This window comes from Branchiostoma floridae, chromosome 6 (assembly GCF_000003815.2).
Source record: "Branchiostoma floridae strain S238N-H82 chromosome 6, Bfl_VNyyK, whole genome shotgun sequence".
Taxonomy (NCBI): domain Eukaryota; kingdom Metazoa; phylum Chordata; class Leptocardii; order Amphioxiformes; family Branchiostomatidae; genus Branchiostoma; species Branchiostoma floridae.
The window spans coordinates 6,265,640-6,291,902 of NC_049984.1; the positions used below are offsets into that span (position 1 = coordinate 6,265,640).

General features: G+C 45.0%; 1 protein-coding gene across 4 annotated transcripts in view; it reads left to right on the forward strand.

Moving 5' to 3' along the window:
* Positions 1–5,041: 5,041 nt before the first annotated feature.
* The window catches only part of LOC118418696 (matrix metalloproteinase-14-like), a 29,114-nt gene continuing 7,892 nt past the window's right edge, over positions 5,042–26,263 (forward strand). Inside the window, exons 1-2 of one of the 4 annotated variants that reach the window (XM_035824748.1) lie at positions 5,042–6,008; positions 18,808–18,931. In XM_035824748.1, coding sequence (XP_035680641.1) covers positions 5,886–6,008; positions 18,808–18,931 — 247 coding nt within the window. In that variant the 5' untranslated portion in view covers positions 5,042–5,885. The remainder of the gene's footprint in view (positions 6,009–18,807; positions 18,932–26,263) is intronic. The other 3 variants (XM_035824749.1, XM_035824750.1, XM_035824751.1) reach the window with 3 other exon arrangements.

Below are 26,263 nucleotides of genomic sequence, written 5' to 3' on the forward strand. Positions count from 1 at the left end.
TCGCAAGATGCAAAACGCAGTGGCAGAAGACGAAGAAGCACTGCAGCTGCAGGACGTTCCAACGACGTGGATGCAGAAACTATCAGATGTGAATGAGAATGATGATGATGATGATACTTGTTCAACCCTTGTTACAAGACCCCAACATAATTTTAATCAATGTAAGCTCGTCCACACACTATTGCTGTCTTCAGGTGACAATCCGCTGAGTCTAACATTTCCTCGGCTCTATTGGTCTCTGGAAGCATAGCAGAGATTAGCTAGTTGGGGTAAATAATTAGCCAGAAAATGCCGGTCCCTCCAAGTGAGTCCGTCAGCAGATTAGTCCGATCAGCAGAGGGAACACCCTTGTGTCAAGCCGGTTGACGGACAGGTCAAGCCGACGTTCTGTTGGTTGCAAACATCACAGTTTTCTCTTTTCTGTCCAGATGCCACCAAAGCAAACCGTAAAAGCTGCTTTCGGCAGGTTGAAAGCCGAAGATAGCAGGGATAAGCCCCGCGTTGTACTATTCATGATAGTTGATCATTTCTGTTACTGCAGCGGATTTTTGACAAAGCTGTTGTTTGACTTGACTGAAAAGGAACACGTGGTCTGGAAGTGGAAACGCGCTTGGAGGGAGCTCGCAAAATGAAGACACGTGGTTTAAAACAAACTATACAGCACTAAAAAGAGTGAACCTTCGCATAGTCAAGACAGCATAGTTTCATCAATATCTTTACCCCATTAGTTTTCTATCCAATTGAACACCCACATTTGCGGTGCACAGTTGCCAATGTGATCATGATCATTATCTTTTTGTGGTTGCTAATCTTCTGGATTCAGATCATTTCCCTGGCCTTTGTACTATAGTTCAAGCCTCTTGTCAGAGAAAGACTGGACAACTCCAAGAATTCAAAGAAATGCACAGTGTTTTAGTCATTCTGATCACAGACATACGCTGGTAATAATACTGATGATGATGAAGACAATGACCTCATTGTCAGTACAGGAACAGCAAATGATGTACATGCTGTATTAGATTAAATATATATGAATGCTACTTTGCAATGGTTATCCTTTCTTTTTCCCTTCTTTATCGACATTGCAATGGCACAATGTGGAGAACCAGGTGGCTAACGTTGGTGTTGTACGTATATCACATACGGTGCGCCACATATTACATAATATATGCAGAAGAGTCCTGAAAGTTTCCTTCGAAACCCACAGAACCTCCCGACCCAATCAGCATGGAAGATTCCCAGCGACATTGGTCGGTAAGCCTCCATCAGACTTCGTGAGGAAGCCGCTCGGCGTGTCACCGGGACCTCCAACCCACCTGCCCAGGTGGCCAGATCAACAGGGATCGGGGAAAGCCTACCTAACTCGTGCGGATTAGTTAACGCCTTAGAACCTTAGAGTATGAGTCTAGTCGGCCTGCCTGTAGTGGACGCCCACGTGCTGGGTCCTTCCTGAAGCTCCGTTAGAAGGTCCAAACTGCGGCTTCGAAAGCATAAAACTTAAGGCAATTCCTTTATTATCGGAGCTGTTGCTGTTTACCTATTGTATTGACTATTGTATTGACTATTTTTTTAATCCCGAAGGTTTACTTTTATCAAGATTTATTGCCTAACCTGTGTGGTCAGGTGACATATGAGAGATGGAACACCAGAAATCAAGTCACTCAGCCATATATAGGACTGGTCTTCACGCCTCGTTTCTTTAAATTCAGTCCACCGTCTGGTTTTTGTTACCTTCTCAATCCAAAGTTCTTATGGGATGACTACCACACCCGCGGTGCCTGTGGTAAAGATTAGAGAACGTGGGCCGCGGTGGAACGATGGACGCTTGCCAGGCCCCACCTGCGCCAGTGAAAGTGATCTCACACTAGTTAAACCCCATGACGAGCTAATCGTTAGTTGGTTGTGACAGGAAACCATATATAGAAAAGTTTCTGTGTCCTGTGGGAAAGTCCCTCAGCTCTTATTGACAAGTAGGATGGCAAGTGGATCACGGTTTATAACCAGTGAAAGTGATCTAACATCATTTTAGTACTAAGAAGAGTCAATCTTTAGTTGGTTGAAACCATATATAGACAACTTTCTAAATGATCGTTGTACTGGTGAAAAGTCCGTCACCCCTTATATCGACAAGCACGATGGACATCTTACGCAGTTGTCCGAAATCTTAAGTGACAAGATTAATTATATAAATATAATGTCTTGAAGAGGAGAGGAGAGGAGATAGGCGCCGCCAGGGGACTACAATGCCTATTGATACAGCATGACATGTTGTGCTGCCCCTACGGCTGATTAATCAGCCTACGGCTAATTAAAAGGCTATGGGACGAACGAACGAACGAACGAATGTCTTGAAGAACATTTAGGAGATGAATCATTTGCCTTGGCCATGCGATATGAACTAGGCCAACTAAGCCGATGTGCAACACAGTAGCCAAGTGCCTACACAGATACTGTGTTACGTTACGGATTGGTTATATTTACTGGGTGACTAAAACAGAGATTATATTAACTGCCGTTGAGTGACTACTAGTCTTACCGATTACTACCACTATACCTAAATGTCAAAGAAATAAATTCTGATAGATAGAGCGGACGAACAGAATGCCTCGTCGATGACTATCGCCACGGTCCCACGGTGTGCATGTGTTCCCATGACCGGGAATACCTCACGTTGCCAGGGGATTGCCTGGGTCTGAGTCACCGGCCTACGACTGGTGACATCGCGGGAGAAACCATTGCATCCAGGGGGTACAGGTAGGACAGGTCGTCTCCACAAAGTTGTTGCATGCGTCCGAGACACAGTTACTGTCCGAGACACACAGCTGGATACATATTGTACCAATAGTACAGAGGCTATTTTTTCTTCATCGCGGATGAGTGTTGTTGTTTTGGGAACCGATGTCAGAATAAGCAGGTCTTTGTGACATCAAGGCTTCTTCTCAAGACCATCTGATTAAAAACAACAGTGATTGAGGCACTGACAGCTTTGTGAGACAATGACATTGGCATTCATATGGCACCGTCTAAAGAGCCGTCGAAAGCCCACACGGCTCCAGAGTACTCCAATAAGACGCCCCACATAAATGGAGTTTATCGTTAAGTCAAACCAATCTCGCTTTGTCAGGCCCGTCTCTGACCACCGGGCGACTTTACAACCTTCATGATTAACATCAGTATGATTACTGCATAGCATACCATAATACTACATCAAACTACCTGCGCCCGGGGTACGACTCTATTTCTACTGACTAGGAGACTTGTACACACACCTCATGTATTCTGTCTTTTGCTTGCTTGCTTATTTGGTTGCCTACTTGCTTGGTTGAGTGTCTTGACGACTGGTCGACTGAGTGCGAGCCAGGTCGGTTGATATGTCACCTGTTTTTCTGGAAGGCTGATATGTTGATTGGCTGTTGTTTGTTTGCATGTTGGTTGATTACGTTCTTGCTTACTTTCTTTCTTCTAGTTAGCCGTGTCGCTATAATTAAGAGGATTCCCACATGGACTCGCCACTAATGAACCCTGTATGTGGCTTATGGCATGTATTTAGTTGAGCAGGGTCGGTGCATGCCGCAGTTTGTTTGTGGGTCAGAGATGCCTGTGTTGCACATTCAGTAAATAGTTGGGACAAGGGTGTGGGTAAACTACTTGTAGCCAAGGAAAGTAAACACATCATCCAATCCGACCCGCAAAATTCGGCAGAGGCCATAGGTGTGAGTGACCTGTATACATGTTCACGGTGGGGACAGTTACACTGCAGTTTGTGTAAAAAGATTAAAACAAACTTAGCGAAGTAAGTTAATCTTCGATCGAGTATATCTCGTATCGAGATATACTCGTATCGAGGGTGTATTAAAAAAAACAAGCGCAACCTCATATTGTTTCGGTGGGTGGCATAACTTATGTCCTCACTGACACGACAGGTAAAATGCGGATAAAATTATGAATACCGGCGAATGTCTGTCATTTACAGATCAAAGCTACTCTGTGTTCACTGTACTTGACTTCCATAAATTTCTAATGACATTCGGAGAGCAAAATCAGACTTCAAAGGAAATGCAAAAGTCATCATCTCTGAAACTGAACTTTTATGAATCCGCGATGACATTTGGAGATTAAAACAGCTGGAAACCGCAATGTCTGAAATCACTGTCTACAGCTGACTAGTAAAATGACTCAGTAAAAACAGCTGTTAAAGAACACGACCACAATAACGTGTAAAAGACTTACGTCTGATGTGTCTGGATTAAGTGAATATTATTAAAATGAAATACTTGTTAGGGAACGATCAGGAACAATTATGGGTGGAGGATTATGCTCGTTTATTATTTACTTCTATATAAGTTTTATATAAAAGTCTTTGTTTCTGTGTGACCTTGGCACCTTGCTTGTGCATTTTAGGGGACATTTGTATACGTGTTCTCACAAAGATTGAATATGCCATTCGACACGCATAGACGTTTCTGATTAAGCCCTTTCACTTGCACACCTGGTGTAAACGTCTACCTGACAGGTGGAACAAAAGGTACAATACCGTGTTTAGCATGTAGTCCTGGACGGGACGATGCAGTGTGTGTGACTGTATGTTGGCCTAAGGGCTTGTTCATTTAACCAAGAATCTTGCGAACTGGAACAATTCCCACTTTGATTAATGTTTTAATCTCATCTTTTCATTTCCTCTGTTTGGTAGACTGTATGCATTGAAGGTACGCTGTGTAAAGTATGCTGTGCTTACACCCCCCCCAGTCAAGTTCCTGTGAGGATACGCCAACTATTGACGACTGATAATCATATGTTATCGCTACCTTAGAGGTGAGAGAAAAGACATAGAACGTTGGTAATTATAGAATATGATTCACGTCAGTGTTTCATGACTTTAAGTATCATCATTAGCATAAAGTTGTCTGCATCACATCCTTTTCACTATGACTGACAATAAATAATTGTATATGGACAAATGGCATAATAAATACTGCTAGAAAAAAATGAATGAGGAAAATTGAGATTTTCTGGTGTGCTGAATAATATTCAATACTATTTGTCCTCTATATATCTCCGGTAAGTTTCCCCCGTGCTTTCAGTGCTAGTTTTCCACCCTACCGAGCGTACTTAAATCGCAGACAGCCTTAACGCGTTTGGTAGTTATAGATAGCGGACAGATAAGTGTGCCCTCTGGCTACATTGTGCTTAAACTCATGGCAGTCCTGACACAAATCCCTGCGGCTATTTAACGGTAGTCTGGGAAGGATTGCGCGGGGAGGCGAAGACACCAGGGGTCAGAGATTGGCGTTATGTCTTCCTGGCGTCTGGAGTAAATGATGTCGGGCGGCACTTAGGGCGGCCGCGCCAATCTGTTCAAGTCGTAACGCGCGGTCGATGTCGGTGAAATTTTTCTTAGCGACAATACGGCAATTGGTGTGACTCACTGCGCGACAATCTGAGGCTGATAATAACGGTTGCACCCTGCCACCCCTGTGGGGTCGTGGACGTGGTCTAGCCCAAGGGCGACTTCCTTATAAGGCACGGGAGGCAAGCCCAGGGTGGAGGCAGGGGGAGGGCTATTGGGATCAGATGATGTCATGGCGGAAGTAAATATATACAAGGGGTCCTTCAGCGAGGTCACATCATTTCTCTTGTAGGGAAGGCTGCTGCAGCGACGAGCCGGCACGAGGCAACGCCGAGAAGAAGGGAATTTAGGAGCCGCCCGCCGAACTTGGACCTGAGAGAAAAGTCAACAAACTTGCGGACTGCCGTCTTGGCGAAGAAGAGGCCTCTGGCGAGCGGTGGCCGACTCAGCTGACAGACTCGCTGCTGGGCGGTTTTTATACGACTTTTGCAGCTGGAATTTCTTCTGCACAGGGAGTCTGCGGACCGCACATTCACGGATGGAACTACCGGAGACGCTGTACTGTGTTCTCCTCGGCCTGGCCGCGCTGGTGCTCCGAGCCGTGCCGACCCCCGTGCCGCTGACGACCGTCAGACCCACCGTCAACCCGCAGCAAGGCTTGGTATGTACTACTAGAACACTACCTTCTGTGTTAGCAGGGTCGAGTCGGCGGGGGCCGGCCGCAAGAATTTCCACCGTGTTTTACATGTAGTTCACATAACCATAGCCCGATTGTAGCAGTCTCAATAACAAACGAGGCCGACCCAGACAGTCGGACAAATGCGGTAAATCCCCGACAGTGCCCGGTGGCAAATTTAATTAGACTCTCTCTCCTTACCAACAGTGATATATCCAGAGCGCTATATCTCGGCCTGCCCTCCCTATCCCTGGCGCGAGGAAACCCGACGCCTGCCTGGCGAATAATTTCCCTTTAACATGTACACGTTATCCCGTCTCCTGTCACGGCGCCGCGCGATGCCGCTCGCCCGGCCAGCTCGGGCGCTCGGGCCGTGCCGTGTTGATATTGACAGGCCTGCTCCTTCCTCTCACCGGCTTTACCTGGGCACACACATCACCTGTACATGTGGTATCAGAGGATGCGATAGATAACGTGTAGGAGACTCGAAGCTTTCAACGGGTACATGTAACTTACGCAAACCTATATGACAGGTACTAAACACTTTCAATGTATATACTTCATATAGTGACATCTTCGTATAACAAGCTTTATTTACACGGCAGAAAGTACAGTTATATGCGTCTAGAGGGGAACGTTGGCGCAGGCGTTTTCTCATTCTGTTCTTTTGGAACAATACCTTTATTCCATTGAACCCTTGTAATCTGGATTTTGTTTCGGCTTTTAAGTTGTGCTGCGGACATTAAGAAGATAAAGACACGTTTTGATTGTCCTTGTATTTGATTTATTGAATAACCCAAAACGTGTCAACGTCACGTAACTTAGCTAACAAAACGCTGCCGTAGTATTACCTGTTACCTGGTTGACTTTCATTTATTTCTAGGCCGCCGGTTTAAGCAAAAGATGGATTGAATCGTTCTCCTTAAATTCTCAAGAAATATTTAGACACGGAAAGGTCCACATTGTTTTCTTTTACTTCCGAAAACTTTCCCCTGTGTGTCTCTCTGAGACCACCGTGTAGGAGAATGTGTAAGACCGGGCTGAGACGTGTGCTTGATTACAGGTTAATTAACACAGTAGTGTTATAGAAACGTCGCGTGCCTTTAGGACCCTACATGTAAGAGAAGAGAGGGTAGATAATGAACGAGGTTGGCTGGGGGCAGACCAAGGTTATGATCCTGTGATACTTTACTCAGACGTCCATTAGCGGTGTGCATATAAAACACACTACTGGTCTTCCCGAATTCGCTAAGGCATAGAAGAGACCCTTGGTGCCAATGTACAGGGGGAAATGGGCTAAAACTGATATTACACGAAGACTGTTTTACGGATATGGCTAAAAATTGGTGGGTTATTTGTTCTATGTGTTGGCCAGAAGGTAAAAAGGACTGTGTAGAAACGGTGACATGCTCAATGACACACCGATGGTGAAAGTGCAGGAAGACGGAGCGGAAGGGCAGGAATTTCCTGACGGTTTCGTGCCATACCTTACCCCCCACCTGTACGTCACGGTCGAACGGCGCAATTAAGCAGCTAGGGCGCGGTGCTTTCTGACGACGTGAAGACCGACTTGCCCTGCAGCTCGTAAACTGACGCACGTCATACCGTCTGTAATGTGTCCTTTAGCACCTAGTGTTTTACTCTCACTACCCCGCACCTGGCCAGGATAACCATCTACAATACACAGTATTTGGTTGCGGTTTTTACCCCAACGCCGGGCATGTCTGCACAAACTATTAATTCCTGTTCACGCCGAGACTGGAATTCAAGGCTGCACAAGCGCTACTGTCTCTTTCCCTTCTTTGTTCAGGCATATTTGGGAAGTACGGAAGTGGCGGGGAATGGGGCCCGATTTCACGCACCAGACACGTGTGAGGTACGGCGATTTCACGGAGAGAACATAACTCTATTAAGAACTCAAAACGCGATAAAGACCTTTTGTTCCCGACGTGCTCTCCCACGAACTTCCCGGCTGATTCTTCGGCACGATTTACTTCTCACAGATGGTACAAAAATATTCAGCTGAGAATGCTTCTGTCCTGTAGTTGCTACCTTCGTGTGCCAGGCCCACATAGCAACGAAAAGCCAGCTCCACCCATTCATAAGACGTCACAAGCATGAGACCGTTATTATAGGATCCACTATAAGCCATCGTACAACGGACCAAAAATCCAAACATTTAGTCATTACTTTCACCAGAAGCCACGTCGCCAACAAAACAAATTCTTGGGGAAATGCCTTATGTCCCTGGGTCATCTATTGTCTGTATACATTCATTGCTAAACTTTCCAACCACAGATATTAGTCAGAAAAGACAAAGGGTCGTTTCCTTCCGCCGGAGTCAGCTAAAATTGGGCGGTTCGTCCCGAGCCCCGGGCACACGGGGTCAGACTGGGAAGTGTGGATGTACAAATGTTATTGTTTCCTTACCCCCACGCTGACTTCAACTGTGCCAAGACTCCATCAGGAGCTCCCTTAAGACTTCAGACTTCTTAAACAACTTACTTAGCTGTCGTCTTAAGGTGGCGAAATGGCAAGTTATTTTTGTCTCGCTGGACCAATTATTGGAGACGTTGCGAAAACTCCTTAAAAGTGTAGAAGGTTTTCAACATTACGCTCTTGTCTTCTGTTGACCCCAACCCTGACATAAAACAAACCGAAGAAGTTGACTTGAGGAGAGCTTCTAGAGATCCATGGAGATTTCCGTTGGGCCTTTGAAGGTGTTTTGCTACTTGCCTGTTGTTTCGCGTCATCACAGATACTGAAGGTACTGTAGTTTTGTGGGTCTCAAGCTCCCGGATTTGGTCTAACGACCTGCTAAACCTCAAGCTAAAGGAGTTGGTTTTCTTGTTTTCGTAACATATACGAATATATGTACAAACACACACACTCGAATACACACACAATCACACAAATACACGCGCGAGTTCGAACGCAGTCCCACAGAAGAACACACACACACACACACACACACACACACAGACACGCACACACACACACACACACAAAGATAGCGAGCGACAGAGAGAGAATGAAAGGAAAAGTCTTTAATTCAGACAATACTAAGTTCTCGCTAGTCTGTGCTGCCACCAGTAATTATTCCGACTGACTGAGCCGTCATCGCCGCCCGAGGTCAGGATTAGCTGTTCCCGACGCCCGTCCCGCTAATAGCGCGGGTCAAGTCGCTTCAAGCGTGCCTCTTGTGAAGTCCCCCTTTCCACTAGACGGCGATCGTGCTGCGCTCTCACTGCGACCTAAATAGGATATGTGTAACTTCGCTTTCACACTGGGTATATCATACGTAAAAGTGTGACTGAAAAGACAACAAAACACAGAAAGTATAAAAAGATTCGTTTTTTTCCATACAATCCGATATGTCAAATTTTAGGTCACAGAGAGAGCGCGATGAGAGCGCCGTCCTAGTGGAAAGGGGGCCTTGTTAACCAATAGTAGTGGCACTAGACGGACCAAGTTGTGTCCGCCAGTATTCAAAATCGTTGGCATCGCTATGTTTAGGGGGAGAACAAATAGAACTGACGGCGAAGTGACGCACGGCGGTTCACGAGGGGTTAGAGAGATCGCAACTAGGACATTTGTTGAGACACGACTCATGGAGAATAAAGACAAATTCCATTTTCTAAGCAACTATAAAATGTCAGATGACCCTTTTGTGGGAAAACGCACCCCTGGCCTTTTAAAGAGGGTCAAAATTCTCGTTAAGTGTCGATTTGGCCCTCCACCAGCGATGACAAGAAATGTTCTAAAGTGGAAAAGTCACGACCGAATAAAAACAAACATTGTGTAGTAATAATAGAACAGACTACGTCTGTTTCACAAGTCGGGTGAAACGAATGTCACTGACTTGTCGAAACTTTTCAGCCTTAGCTCCGATCTGAGGGACAATGAAAACATACGTTCTAAAGAAAACATCACAGAGTAATAAAGTTGAACTGACAGTGGCTATGCCAAGGTACTGTGCCTCTAGTATAACTGTTGAAAAGTCCGTGATCGGAGCGTCCCTATGCGTGATGCCGCGCACGTGGAGAGTCGCCGTTGTTGATTCAGGGTTTTCTGTCAGGACTTGGCACAGGCGCTGGTCCGGGAGTTTCCACTTCTGGCCTTGGCAACACGGGAGACGTGATCCTCAGTGAAGTCTCGTCTGAGCGCGGCAAAGAGAATCGGGAGGTACCACTAGTACAGAGGGAAGAGAGGTATCTCACCTGTTTCCGTCACTAATATTTTATGATGGTTTCAATGGTGGGAGACAAGGCGAATTGCATTTTAGAAGTTTTTATTGGGTGGACCGACTAGTCTCTCTTCGCAACTAGGGGCTGGACTGCGAGGAGCTTACAATAGGCGGGTCAAAATCTTAAGGGCCTGGAGACTTTAACCTAGGTGACCTCAATATGACAGTAATTGTCCCAGGTACAGCCATTGGACTGTATGTTTTCACTCCTTACACCGGGAATAACCCTACTCATTTGATAAGTCTGGTGCAAGGGTGGGTTCTTTAACATGCACGGGGTGTGGCTCCCTTCAAACACCCCGTTGACCTAACTGAAGCCAAGTACTCATTTACACCTGAGCGAATTGAGGAAGACATGAGGATAGGACTAGGTAAGGAATTGAGGAAAATCGCGTAGTAAAGTGCTACATCTCCTTTACATATGATAGATGGGTACCCTTAACGTCGGCTTGATAAGGATGTATGAAGTCAATAGGCAAATAAATCCGATTTGGTTGCTGTACGGTGGACCGGTTGGTCGCTCAGTGATAACCTAGTGGAACTCAGCCCTTCCCGTCAACCTGCCGGGCCACTCGGACTGCCTCGTGTGTCAAACGACGCGGGAGCACCTTAATCTATGTCGTCATTGACCTGGGGGCGGCGTACAAAGGCACATAATGGAGCAGGACAGGCCGCTCTGTCAGGCGATGCAGGGGGTAACAGTTTGGGGGGCAGGAGGGGCCTTAGGTCAAAATCCAGCGTCAAAGGGACGTTTTGTCGCCGGGGTGGCGGGAAAAGCCCGATGTGAGGGTCCCGCCGTGAGCAGTAATTTTTCCGCCTTGTGGGGGACATGTGTAGAGGGTAGGGGGTGACTCAGACAAAGGTGAATTTGTAACGGTCGTTACCACCAGGAGAATGGAAAGCACATTTGTTTCCTGAGATGTCATTTTTACCTGTGTGTGCAAGGGGTGGGCAACGGAGAGGAACAGAGCTGGTTACGAGATGATCGTGGGGTATGCTCTGACGTCATTATATGGTCTAGAGAAATGAAAGTTAACTTTCTGTGGTCTTGATAGCGTCTCGACATATAACTTAATCTAAGGATTTCTGATTTGTGTGAAAACCTGGATCGACTTTCTTACGTGTCATACCTCGGGCCCTCAGCTGCTTTGACAAAGACTACAGGACCAAATCACTTTACGGCTGCCGAAAAAAGAAAAGGCCTATTCTACAAGTACCTTAGGCCTATTCTACAAGTAAGACCAAGAAGTTTGTAGTTCGGCTGTCAGCGGCCCTCTATGTCAGTTTACCGCAGATGTAATCTGTTATTGTTTTCCCACTTCCTTTGCATCTTGTAGACTTCCTTAAGTCTTAGCGTCATTGACAGGGCAGTATCAACACTGAGTAAGACATCGCTGACACAACAACGTCACCTGGTGAGCCGCGGCCTCGGCTCTGCACTGCTGCTGTCAACACTGCCCACCTCTGGGTGGTTCTTCTCAATGTTAATCGTCTTGTTTCCATTTCCCTTTGCGTAAGACCCGCCCTTAAGGACCCTTACAAGCCTACACAGCCCGACGTGATGCAGGTGCGTTTTTCTGCCGTACTGTCATTTCCTGAGTAGAGTTTGTCATCTGTACCTCTCACGTCACCGGTAGCCAATGGCTTGAACCGTTCGTCAGAATGAAGTTTTCTTTCTTATTCTTTGTCAGGTATGCAGCTGGTTCTTTATTGGTCACTGCCACAGGTGTCTAAGCTCTGTGGTAAATGCTCCCACGTGCACGTCTCAGAGTACTGACAGAAAAAAACAACCGCTCCTCATACTAAACCACTGACAGTTCACAAGTAGAACATTGCTTTATGCGTGCACTATGGAAGTTTTTTTATCGTCTTTTTTTTCTATCGTCTTTTTTTATCAGACCTGTGTTTTCTCTTACAATCCTACCTATGGCTAACACCCCCGATAGCCATGCTCCAAGCTCACCGTCTCGCTGGGTCCTTAATCAGCTAATGGTTCTGGACTACTTTTGTCATCATGTCGCTACCTTTGATGTTTACACCGACACTTACCCTTTCCTTTCCCACGCCTGGCCAAACAGTAGCCACGCAATAGATATTTCACAGATCTCCAAGTAGTACACGTCTCAACTCCTTAGGGGCGTTTCTGACACAATCTTGGCAATGTTTTCTTGATGTTGTCATTAGTTGTTCTGCTCTTTGTTATGTGTCCCGTTTAGTTTTGTTTCTCACTTCCCTAACGTCATGTTGGCCGTTCCGTACGTTGGCTATGACACATAATCACGCCTACCGTTTAAGTGCGATATAACCCTTACCTACTATGCTCTGCCAAATATTGCGTCATTCTTATGTTCTCCTTTAGATCGGTATTGGCAATAGTTCTGGACTTCTGGATGTTTGTTGTCGACATTGATGTTGTTTTTCTCGCGTCCCTATCGTCCTGTTGACTGTTTTGTACCAAACGCTTAGTCACTACGTTACCGTACCGTAGTGGCCTCCATATTTTATTCTTTTGATGAAGAAATCTTATAGAGTGATAGAGCAAAAGCATATTTATAACTGTTCGATTTGTGTTGAGGTAGGACCTTCTTTCCACTAGACGGCACTAACTGAGTGACCATACTGCGACCAAGATTGGCTTTATATTGTTTGACACTGGCTTTCACGACTGAAATATGCAAAATGTAAAATATGATGTACAAGTCGCACACAAATCGTATGTTTAAAAAAAAACTTCAATATCTTTGAAATTCGTTGAATCGCATCTAAAGCAGCCTTAGTTGAAAGGGTGCGTAAATGTTTCAGTGGAAAACAGGTGCTGTGGACAGCTAAGAAGAACGGAGTGAGCAAACCGTTTGTCACGTTGCAGAGACGGAAACAGATGCCCACAGACACGGGGAGGTGAGAGGGTTCTCACGGCGCGCAGCGGTGAGATCATAGGGTCAGGGTTGTGTCCGTTAAACTGTGCTCATGTGTCATGGCCAACGGGACTGCCAACATGTCATTAAAGGGTAGCAAAGGGATAAAATATCGTCGACAACAAAAAAACAACAACATGGAGTCCAGAACTATTCACAAATATCGATACGCATCACTCAACTAACGCCGGTCGCTAACACTTGTTTCCCATCCCCTGACCCGAGCCTCCCCTGTAATGTCCCTATGACTTTGGTCAAGCACATTGACCCACACCTACTCATTTCGAATTCTGTGTTGGGTTCTATAATGTACAGGGGTTTCATATCTAACATTATAATTACATAGACCCAAAGGCTTAAACTTAGGTACACCCCAAAGGGTATATAGGAGAAGACGGGTCCGATGTACTATGGAGAAACCCAAACAGAATCGTACCACGTCTATGTTGGCCTTCACATATTTGTTGATGGTATAAACCTCTCTTCTTGCGTCATGTAGATACCTCTCATGACCATACCACTGGTTCATCGCTCCACAAAACAGATAGCCGTCTGACACGAGGTGCCGTTTGCGCTACGTGCGTCACGTTCACATGCTTGTAGTTTCTGTTGAGAACTTTCAACACCTTTTGTACTGAATTAACGTTATATGTATTTGCTAACACTTTCGTGAGGTAATTCTCTAGTCCATGGCGCGTCAATATCACGTTCAGCGCCCACGGGTATTTTCAACAACGCCATCTCGTCTTTGAAATGCCACAACAACAGCCTCATAACACTATATACTGTTTACCTTTAATGCACATTTCAATGCATCTGTATTCTACATATTTTTTTTACTTCCGTACCGCAGTTCTCTAGTCCACGCTGACACATCAAGATATTCATCACCAATCGATGAACTTTTCTAAACAATATCACCTCTCCTTTGAAATACCGCGACAACATCCTCATGAGTGGGTGGTAATGTTGTAAACGCCCTGTGTCTTCGATACTGACTAAAGGGTATTTATCATTAATGTTGTATTTTCGTCAGGTAGTTATGTAAACCATGCCACATTACTGGTAATATGATGATATACTCTATTGCACGACAACATCCTCATAGGTGGGCGTCACTGTTGCCAATTCCAAATGCCACAACGATTAAATTGTAAATATCTTAAGTATCACTATCATCACCTCCTTTGGCAATTAAGTGGAGTATGAGTTGAGGAGTAAACATGTGCCACACCCATTAAACGCGACCAGTACAAAGTTGCTTCGCCTTGTAATGCCGCGATAACATTGCCAAAACTGGGAACACCACTGCTGTTGTCAACTTTCCAATCCTCCGGGACAGTTAAATGTATTTTCGTTATTCCTTTTAGGTAGTTGTGTAAACCATGACACATAAACACGTTTTACACCCATTAGATGTGTTGACAAAATGTTTTAGATGCCGAGACAACAACCTCATAGCTGTACGACAATGTTGTGAACTTCCCATGCCTCTGGAACTGTTCTTTAACACTTCCGTTACAAAGTTAAACTCGAAAACATGACAGCTTCAGAACAGAAGGTCAACGCCTACTAATTCAACTCGGACAACGTTATAAATATTACGCCGCATTTGCGATACAGTAACCACATCCTTCCGTATTTACGGTTGTGAACTCCCTTTCCACCCCAAACATTGCGTACGTGTTTTGTTATAATTATCTTACCACATCCTCGACGTCATGCCCGATGTGTGTTCCATCTATTAATGACAATGACGCTAGTACATACTCAGTCATGGAGATGTATGTCACAGCGTTAGGTCATGGTCCTCGCTTCATTGTACTTGATAACCTGTTCAATGCTACTGTTGCTAGCCGATTGACGATCATGTTTCCGCTTGTCTTACTGCAATCAACAGTTTCTGCTCTTTGTCAGATTCTGTTAGTTGCTTTTCTCGCCCTTCTGAACACTTACCATCGCCTTTAAGCTTACTCCTGACCGCGAGACACAAACATAACTTTTAACATTGACACAACCCTTACACCGTGGGTCCGCCCTCGTGGTAACCTGCTAGGCCAGGCTCGTACTTCCGCATTTGTGTCAACAGCTGAAGTTGACGTTTGGTGGAGATCAAGGTCGCAAACATTATAAGTGAAAACCTTGTCAACCTTTATAACACCTTGGCATGTCTCTTTTTGCATGTAATAACGGCATTTCAACCGATCTAATCTTAGTATCTAAGAAAATGCAGGTCTTAGTATCTAGAAAAATTGTCTTCGCTAGAGTAAAATACCATATATCTTTTTTTTATATACCACTTACCGGTCGAACTCCCTCGAAACCTCCGCATGACCGTTCCCTGGTGGCTCTCCATCTTTATCTTCCTCAATCGCAGCAGTCAGGGCATTCTTGTCCGCATCTGTGACTATTACCTGTCGATTTATGTATCTAGTTTGTAACATTCATTTGAAATACATTGTAGTCTGGGTTTCTTTCAACCTAGGATGAAAAGACTTTTTTTTTCAGATAATCATTGTGACGTATTACTACCTTAGTGCAGATCGACATTTCCTCTTACAGGAAGATGTCCGATGGATTATCAGTATGCCGACAGTATGTATGGCGACAAGTTGAAGTTCCTCCTGACTGCATAGCCACCGTATGTTGGATGTCCATCGCACTGCGATGATGACTTCAATGGCGTCTCAGGTGTGCTCGTAGCCCAAATGCTGAGGCGTATATTCGTCCGCACATCGGGCACACGACGGCGGTGCTGGGGTTGGGTCTTCTCTCCTTAGCCACCACCAGTGATCTAAATGGTACCTGACATAAATGGTATACCTGCCAGTGATCTAAATGTTACAAAGGAAAAACACACATTAGATCTGACGAAAACATCCTACCTATGATGGGTACATCTGTATAAAGAAATTTACAGGACAGAACTGTACATGATTCTGACGTTAAATAAAATGTATTATTTACCATAACATGATATGGAAAGTGATAGCTCTGTCCCCGGTCCCGTTCCAAGATCCTCGAACTTACACAGTAAACGACGTTATCTGTTCCATTTTCCTAGACCCACTGGCCCAGTTTAACAAGCTCCCTTCTTTGCTATTTTTGGATAAGATGTCCTCCCTCTTAAAACCCTTCAAAGAGCTTACGCTTTAACCAGCACATAAAGTGAACTGAGCGCCAGTAAAAGACAACACTGTATACAAAGGAGCTCGTTTAGGAGAGGACACGTTTATCAGGCTTGTACGTTGCAGTAAGAAGCCCTACTGGAGCATAAACCTTGGAATAGCTGAGTTTTAAAGTCGATCTAGTTTGAAGCCGGTGGCAGTTACGCTGATTCACACGAGGTCAGTGACCTGACTTGAAAGACGACTATATTTCAGAGATAAGTGACGCGACATGCCATTCCGGAAGGACCGTTCATCCACTAAAGCCTCGGGGCTGCACAGCGGGTCTAAAGGATAGCCACGGCGCGCTGATAGGCGACGCTAGGACCGGAAGATAAGCGTGCTCAGCTCGGATGGGACCGCATAGCTGCAGGACCTGTGACATGTCCGACGCCATGGTCCTGATGGGAGGACGAGATAGGCGGTCTGATGAGCCAGGTGGCATTAAGGGTCTGGCTCAGCACATCATACTATTGTACGAGTGCAAAATGACAAAGGCGTCGTACATTTATGTCTTAAGAAATTCATTGTGGACAACCATTACCAGTAACACTGTCTATCTTGGTCCTTGTGATATTCATGCTGACATTCCCATTCAATGAAATCAAATCGAAATAGTTTGCGCAGTATTTCTCCCATACTATTTCTATTTTTTTTAGTGTTTGCTTTTTGATCGTCATGGAAAAACAACGTAGAGTAGGTCCATTCAAGAACAAAAGTCTCCTCGTATGGGCAGCATTAATCATAATTATAAATAATTGTGCTACAAATTACTTCTACTTTGAAAAGATGACTAAATACTGACAGATAGATTTTAGACCAGGTGTGAGTCCTGTCTGTCGCTCAGTCCGGAAATCATTCCTTAATTCGCCGTTTAGTCATCTTCAACCACAACCATATAATAAAGTATCTACTAGACTTTTATAATTACGGCTCGTTAGACAGCAATAATGACTAAATTATGAGTAATTTGCCACAGCAGCGTACCAACAGGACCTTCCATTCACTAATCCGCCGTTTAGTCATCTTCAACCACGACATAATATCTCCTAGACTCTTATTAATACGCCTTGATAGACAGCAATAATGGCTCAATTATGGGTAATTTGTCACACATGTAGACGCGTACCAACAGGACCTTCCCCGGCCTCTGCAGAATTATTTCTTAGCCAATTGTTACTATTTACCCAACCCCCATGATGACCGACTGCCCTTTTAGCACCAGGTTTGACCATGTCCAGCTGGAAACGACATCCTTTAACGGTTTGCGTCACCGCAAGTAGGAGTCGGGTCACATTTGCCGCACTGCAGGTTTATGACATGCTTTTCTTTTGACAGTCGTGGATGTGTCCGACAAAAGTTTCCTGCATGCTGACGGAAAAGGTTGTCGCAGATAATTTTCAATAGCCTTTCCGAAGTCCTAGGATTAGAAAATAACCTAAAAGGAATATGGCCACTCTCTAGTCTCTATTCTTTGGTTTCTCCTTACGGAGTTCCTTCCATCATCAATTAGGAAAGAACCGCTGTTAACCCAGATCCAAATAAACAAATTTCAAACAGATACATGATACGTTAAAAACACTAATTGTAAGTTAACTGAGGGTAAACTTAAGATCGTTAATTAGGGAACCACTCTAAAGAGTAATGCTAAATTCTTCTTAACATATCCTAAGACCATGTTAGCTGTGTACATACATATGTGTATATATTAGGGACTTTTAAACATCTATACCAGAAAGACCTACGGCACTTGTCTGTCGATCTTGTTCAGTAAAGTATTAGTTCATTCTGCATGGCTACAAGTGTATGGACTATTTATTCAGTATACAAGACTACAGTTTGTTTAAGTGTGTGTGTTGCAAACAGGAGCTTGTCTGATGCTATCTGGTTTATCGGCCTGGCTGTCTAGTTTACTACATATAGACATGCCGGGCTAAATCAGGCGGATGTAAGCGACTTACCCAGCGACAGGAACAGACTGTCTCGCCTGCGCCTTAAGACTACTGCATTAAAACTTGCGATGGAAATATGAGTAATACATACAAATACGACTTTTACTTGTGAATCTTTTGTAATCTGATGAAAATCAATTAGCATGCATGTGTTGGGAAATTGAAAACATAAAATGACCAGAAAGTGTAAATCATATCCCCTATTGAATTCTCAATGTGTTATTTGTATATTAAAATTACAGACGCACAATTGCCGTTCAGTTAGTCAAGGCACGTTATGCATTGCACCTGTTTATGTTCACGTTTTAACCTAGTGTCTTTGATGTTTGACAATTTATAAAACAAAACTTGATGTTCTGCTGTAATAAAACATCAACAATTATAATTCTTTAATGCCGAAAACATGTTCCTTGCTCAATCTGCAAAGAACATATTTCACATTTTGCACTGACCCTCATGATCAATGATGACGCTCTCTAACGTATACCTCTTCCACCTCTCCAGAAATACCTGCAGAAGTTTGGGTACCTCCCGTCGGCCTCGGGACAGACCGGCGGGCTGCAGGCACAGGGCAACCTCAACAAGGCTATCAGGCAGTTCCAGCGCTTCGCACACATCAACATAACAGGTAAGGCAAGCGTGGCTGCATCGGTTCATATACCTGGATATTACAGGTAGACTCATATCTTTGCACACCAGGAAATTTGGGCAGAATTGACATACAGCAGTATATACACCTGGGCATTAAGGTAAGGCAGACTTTTGTACACCAAGAATACTACAGGTAAGTCACTGCTAAAGTTTGCACACCTGTATGTTACAAGTAGATTTATAATTATATATTTGCACACCTGGATTTTGCAGGTAGGACAGTCACAGGTTAAGTTTCCAAAGTTTGTATACATGAATATGTCAGGCACTCCTGATGAAGGTACAGTTTCAGACGTCTACAGACCCGACTATTAATTGCTCGCCAGGTGTAAGTTTCCACACGACATGCATTGTTGCAGTTTAAGACGGTTCGGCAACAAAACATTACATATAGCAGCCCTGTGTATAGAGTTACTAACGTTTGCAAATGTGAATGTTTCAGGTTAGTCGGTTGTAGATTAACTGCCAAATGTTTGCACGCCTGAATACTTCTGACATGTCAGCCGCAGGCACAGTTTAAAGCATTCAGTTGGAGTCAGGAAACCGCGAGACACCTTTGCGCGGTGTTACCTGACTCATGTTCGGGAGATCCCACTTGGAATGACCCCACAACCCTCCTTACACCTCAGCGGAGAAAGTGAATGTGGTTTCCTCTCCTGTCAGACGGATAATTGTCCCGGCCGACAATTAGTACCTGTCACAAACCTGTTCACTCAGGTGTCAGATACCGGCTTGCTCAGGTGTCACAAATAGGCTTACTCATACTAACCCAGCCAGGTGAAAGTTGTTTCGAAGATCTATTGTTACCAGGTACAGGCACACGGCAAACACCGCATTCCAGTCTGGATTAGAAAATCCTGCGTTATTCTGAGAAGTGCTACGGAAAAGTTGTTGTGTGATATCTTACTGAATGTTGTATTTCTCTGCAAAAGTCGAGGAATGAAGTATAACTCCTAAGTATAAAACCTAAAATCAATCGAAACCTTTGTCAGATTTTTCTTTAAACTTTAAGGAGACCGTGTGTTCACTTGAACATAAGAAAGAAACAGGTGCCATTGGCAATGCGGCATTGGTAAATGGTGTTCGATACCTTTAGCTATAAGGCATTGAAGACTAAGAGTATATGTCGTCTACTAAAATGTTGACAATGTCACAAAACGCGTCCCTGTGTCACCGATGATAACATGTCCAGCGGGTGCACAGATTCCCGTGACGGTGATTCATGGACCACACTGTCTGTCCCCTGAAGACCTGTCCGGCTGTTTCCGGTCTCCCAGCTGTATGGTCACATAGAAAGTTACGTCTCCATCGTGGCATGTGCAACTGTAGCACTTTTACACCAATTGAAGTCAAATGTCCTGTTCCAAAAGGGTTGCACCAGAAATAAATACTCTTCCGGTGTAAGGTGCTGGTCCCATCTGTTTCAGAAACAGCGAGAGATGCATTGGTTTGTTGGCTGGTGAGATAACTAGTGATCGTTCCTTTTTTTAACGAATGGTGTGTAGTGAAAAGTCTGTTAAAGTTATTTGACAGTAATGTGTAATCCAGCCCCTACCTGAAAGGAATAAAGATGGAGTATGCTTGCAAAAACGTTAAGCCATAAACGTGTTGAAAATCAGATTTTACACTTTGTCGTAGTGATCTAATTCGGTGACCTAGTGACCGTTGTTCAATGCCAAACATGGTACTGCTTCCGTTGTCGTGGGGAGTTATTCTGTGACTCATTCTAGAAACCACTTTTAGGAACCATTGGCCACGGTCGTTTCTGAAGAATTAGATACTTGTATTGAGTTCCAAACGATTGAAACGATGCCAACATTTTTCTGTCCTCCTAAAATATCTCGAGGTTGCAAAAACATCTGGAAGCTTTGGAAAGTCTTATGAATAGTTACTATGGACAACTTCATCCGCTCTGGCACTACATCCTACCAATGCTGACAAATCGTTAAAGAAAGTCTTGTCAGAGAAAAATTTCGTCAAAATGACATTGCTGTCCTACAAGGAAGATCGCAGACTATAAACTAGAACTAGAGCTGGCAGTGCTTGTCTCTACCTTCCCCATCCATCACCGTGTGCGAGATGTCGGTATGTTGAGTATGTGTTCGGGAGTTTCGGTTTCCCCGGATCCTGTCCCCAAAATCCTCCATAACTCCGCCGGGATCACGGAAACGCCAAATATACCTCGCTAATCCGGCTCTCCCGGTCCCCATGCCAGAACATGCTCATGTGTCACTCAAACGGTGGAGTATCCCTGTACATGGGGCATGAATGAGCGTGCCACTATTGGTAATGACACGTCACGGGATGCCCATGTCACTTCTCATATGAAGTAGATTATGCGCCAAATATACACCCTGCTATATTTCCTTACAGCTGGGCATGCTATATGATTCTCCGGAACTCGTGAGGTCACACGTATGGTTCATATTAGACATACATGTATGGCAACTTGCTGCATATTTTACTCAGGGCTCTTCCAGAATGTGTTTTATAGCCTGCAAAGTAAATATGGCAGAGCCTCCATACAAAACGGGGAAGGTGCTCTAGAAACCTCATTGTTGTTACCTTCACTAGAAGGTTATGTTTCTGCTAGCGTTCATGTCGGTCTGTTTGCGTGTTTCAACACGGTGACTCGAGAAGGCTTTGACGGATTGTCGAATAGCGTTTGGTATGTGGATAGACCTTGTTGAAGGTAGACTACTTTTCAGTCCCTTATTCATGCATTGATGTTGAACATTCACTACCATGTTCTGCTTCAATATCGTTTTCAACCAAAGTAGATAAACCCTAGCTTTTACAGGCTCCTTTCACCAGAAGCATTCCTGTAACAACCCTTCCGTCGCCTGGGAAGGCGATTATGGTTCGTTTTGGCGGGAGAACGTGGCTCGTTGCCAGGTAACCTAAGCGGGTAAGGTCGTCTGCAGGCTGAGGTATGGGATCAAACTAGAACCAGGCGGTACGGAGCACCAGGGTGACCCTGGCTTGTCAGAGACTGTACATTTACAGAACGCATACATGTACACTTGTCGCACTGGATTGGGCTCTCCCGGGAAACTCTGCCAAGGAAGGAGAAGAATGCTGTTCAAGTCGCGTTCTGCGGTCCCATACCTCCGCCAATCTATTATCTCCGACTGTTATTTTCACTATGAGAGACTTATTACAGTTTCTTCGGAGTAACCAGCTAGTAACCACGATTGTCAAGTACGACCCAGGCCTATGTTTACACCTAATATTTATCCACCTGTCCTTTTGACAAAGCGTAAAGGCAAGGAATCTATACGTTTATAATTATCTTTATCTCGATACATTAATCATAATAATCCTCGCATACCAAATAGAAAACATCGGCAGAATGATTTACATTCCAAAAAGTCAGGAAATACCTTGTTAGGATAATGTGCTACTGAAAGACTCCAGAACACAATGATGAACTAGCGGCTATGGAATACAGCTGGTGGTATGTACCAAGCTATGTGCACTCAGTAGTAGGTTGACTCTGAAGTGTTACTAACACTAGAGCCCATGCCCGCCCTCTCTTCCCACTCACACACAAGCTTAAACATGGCCTTGGCCGACTCACTCGGCGCCTCCCTATTTGCTGTGGTTTTCTGGTCAGTCCGTGCGGCGTCCAGGGAGTATTATGACAAGTTAAATGTTTCCTAAACAGTGTCGTGTTGCAATTACATCATGTCAATATTTCATGGTTCAATAAGGTTGATAAAACACTTACGTAATAATGATTCTGACGTGAATCACGTGCTGGTGGGAGGGGGTACAACCTGTAACGACAGACAAGGGGCAGTATGCATGTTGACGGCGTGCCTGAGTAACGTTATATACTGAACCGAAACGTCCATGAAGCTGCCTATCCTCTCTCTAGCTTCCTCGTGGCGTAACCGAAACAAACATACAGACGTGGATGAACCCATCCAAGGGAATAGAAGGGTTAGCCAGATTATATGTACACAGAAAAATATCGTATAGAACCTGGCTAGAGGCTATCATCACGCCTTGCTACTTCATGCTTAATCATGAGATCATCCAGAAGCTGGAGGCGATGTACCACATCACCACACCTAGCTCTTACATGCCCTGTCGATATATAACACGTCATCATCCGGAGGCCAAATCCACCCTATCGCACGCCATCAACCAGACACTCGATCCAACTGTATCATCATCACATCTACATATACCTGCCTCATGTCCTATCGGTACATCACAACGTCACCCAGAGGCTGGATCCGAGGCTATCGCATCATCATTAGAAGTTACTACATGCCCTGCCATATGTCCTCACGAAGTGACTGGAACCCAGGCTATCACATCATCACGCCAAGCTACTGCTTACCCTATCATACGTCATCACCTAGAGACTGGATCCGAGACTACCATATCATCATTACGCCTAGCTACATGATGACGCCCCGTCATATCTCACCACCCAGAGGCTAGATCCGAGACTATCAGTAACTATCACATCATCACGCCTACATCATGCCGTATCATGTTTCAGACTGTAACCAGATCGTCACGCACAGTTAGAGAACGATGAAGACATCCAGCAGCGATATAAACAAACAAGACCAAGGACCGCTGTGCTTTAATCCCCAAGATTGGAGAAAATGATCCGACATTTTCAGACTGTCCCTCTCACATGTCTCATACTTGTCATAGTGTCTCCTCTTGGCATCTGATTGCGGACTGGCCCGACTGCTTGTCCTGTATTGCTGTGATGTCTTTGTCCCATCTTGAGCAGAATACGTAATACTTTTAGAATACGTAAGTCCTTACTACATCTCAATGACCATACTGCCTGATTGTCCTTCGGTGTACCCTTGTCGAAAGTCGTTAAATACCAAGGGTTACGGACGGTTTGACAGAGCGTGTAAAATGTACAAATGACCTGATCATCTCTCGATGAAGCTAATGTAAAGGCCGTGGCTTGGCTGCAGTACTGGCACGGAACGATATGATGCTGATCTCTAGATTTGGCAAATACTGTTTCATTCCACCCCTGTCCTTCTGCCCTACATCTCCATTTGTCCCTTCTTCTGTCTTATCCAAGAACTATTGAAGCAGTCTGAGTAATTACCACACAGTTTGCTCCGGTAAATACCGGTTGAGTACCAAGGACGGCTACAGGCTTTGAATGGAGGGTTAGTTGTGATTTATTAGCCAGCCGCTGTCCTCTGATAGGGAAGACTATGGCCCGCCCTCCCCAATAAAGATTTGGCCTTTCCTCTGAGGGCAGGCCGCGCGGGCAGCCGAGGTTTACTCGCACCGAGGCGCGAATATCAAGGTGGTCTCAACGCGGCACGACCTTTCAGGCTCGGGCGATCAAAGGCTGCTGGCGGGAGCCGGCCGTCACATCTGCACGGAGGCAGGGGGCGGGGAGGGGGCGGCCCTGTTTGGAGAACCCGTCGCAAATGGCCACGACAAGCGCGGCCGAAAATAACGGTGTCGGAATGGCGCGTATGTAATAATGGGACGGAATACCTGGCCGGCGGCTCGACCCGCCCGGCCTACTGACGCACGGGGACTGTGTGATCACTCTTAATTAACGACGGGCTCGCCTCGCCCTGACGTCACGGGGTTTGAAGTTCATCCCAATTTTGGTGGAGCCCCGTCCTGGACCAGAGGACCCCGATGTCTGCAGAGCCCGGCTCTACTATGATAAACTACATCACAGTGTACTGACGGCGCCTAGCTAACACCGCAAGTTGACATTTTGCTGGGTGGCCGTTTTAAGCGTTGGACCCGTGCCAATTACAAGCACCGCGGACAGTCAGGACAGGGGTCCTCACGTCCCACCATGTAGATAAAAATTACAGCAAAGATACGCTCAAAACCCTGATCTTTACACTCTAAGTTACACCGGCTTAAGGCTTGATCATTAAAAAAAATAGTTTGCTTTACATTTTACGGAATTAGATGTCTCTCTAGCCAACCTTTACATTAGACTTGGTTCTTTGTCCTGAAACGTTTTTGCGATTTATCATAACCAGTAATATCAAAAGAGAGAATTGACGTAGCATCCTTGGTACATCAACAGCCTGGGGCGTTGCTGCCGTCCTCACTTCACTTGCCAGTAGTGCTACAGAATAAGACCTCTTCCATTTACCTGTTGCACCGCTACTCTAACCACCCCGATGTTATACACAGAAAATGCCGTCCCCTCTGAAGTAGTCTGAGTGGGTATTGAACGACCCCACCGGTTTGACTGCTTTCGTTCCTAATAGACACGATTATTTGTTATCAATGTACAATTGAATTGTAATTGATGACTTAAAACTAAGGTGTTGGTTTTAGTGGTGGGCGAGCATTCATTTCGATTGGGTTGGGACCGTCCTTGCACAACACTATCCCACACCCTGGCTATCTCCAAGCAGAGATTGACTCGTCAGATCGTTACCTCTTAGTAATCCACTGTCCTTGGAGAGTAAGAAATACGTTGTACCACGGGGTGTGGGTTGCGTGGTGCAAGGGGAGGCGGCTCTGACCTCATGTAAACGACTAGCCCTGCCTGGTTGTAAAAAGGTATTTCTTAACGTAAGATACTAAACGAAAAGTCATTATACTTTTTGTTGCGTTAATGAACCTTCTGTCTTGTAATTTGCAAAAATCGTGCATTCGCCCATCACCTGAAGCGTATACAATGTAGATGCTGGTGAAGTTGGCCCGCCTTTCACCTCTCTATCACGTCCACACGGTTCGTTCTGCGTGCCGAGAGGAGTTTGATTAGTCTAGAGGTGGAAGCACGAAGACAGAGGTGTAGTAAGAGGGGGGAGGTCACTAGTGTTCACTTATACCATGTGGTGAAAGAGATCTTTCCTCTTTCGTGTGTCTTCTTCTCCACACATCCCAGACAATGGCAATGCACTGGTTGGTCAATGATGTGGTCGCAACAAACATCTCGTGGGCGGCATGTCTGGTCCACTGTTTGCCTCTTCTCTAGTCCTCTGTCCAAAGAGCACTCAAATTCTCCTTAGCGACAGTGTCTGAGGTATGAATACAAACGGAGGGAGCCCGAGGTGGGAAGAGTTCCAGTAAAGCCTCTAGAGACACGGGGTTATCAGAGATCATCCTCACTCCAATGAAAAACACGCTTTGATATCAACAGACATAAATCAGCGCCTAGTATTTACAATGTCAGATTTTGACATGTGCTATAGTGTTCTTACATGTAATAGCCGCATGATGTGTGTCTGTATCTATGTGTTCTGATCAGAATACGAAATTGACGAATGGTCATGCTTTTCATGAAGATTTTCATGTTGCACACTTAACTAATTATTGCTTGATTGAT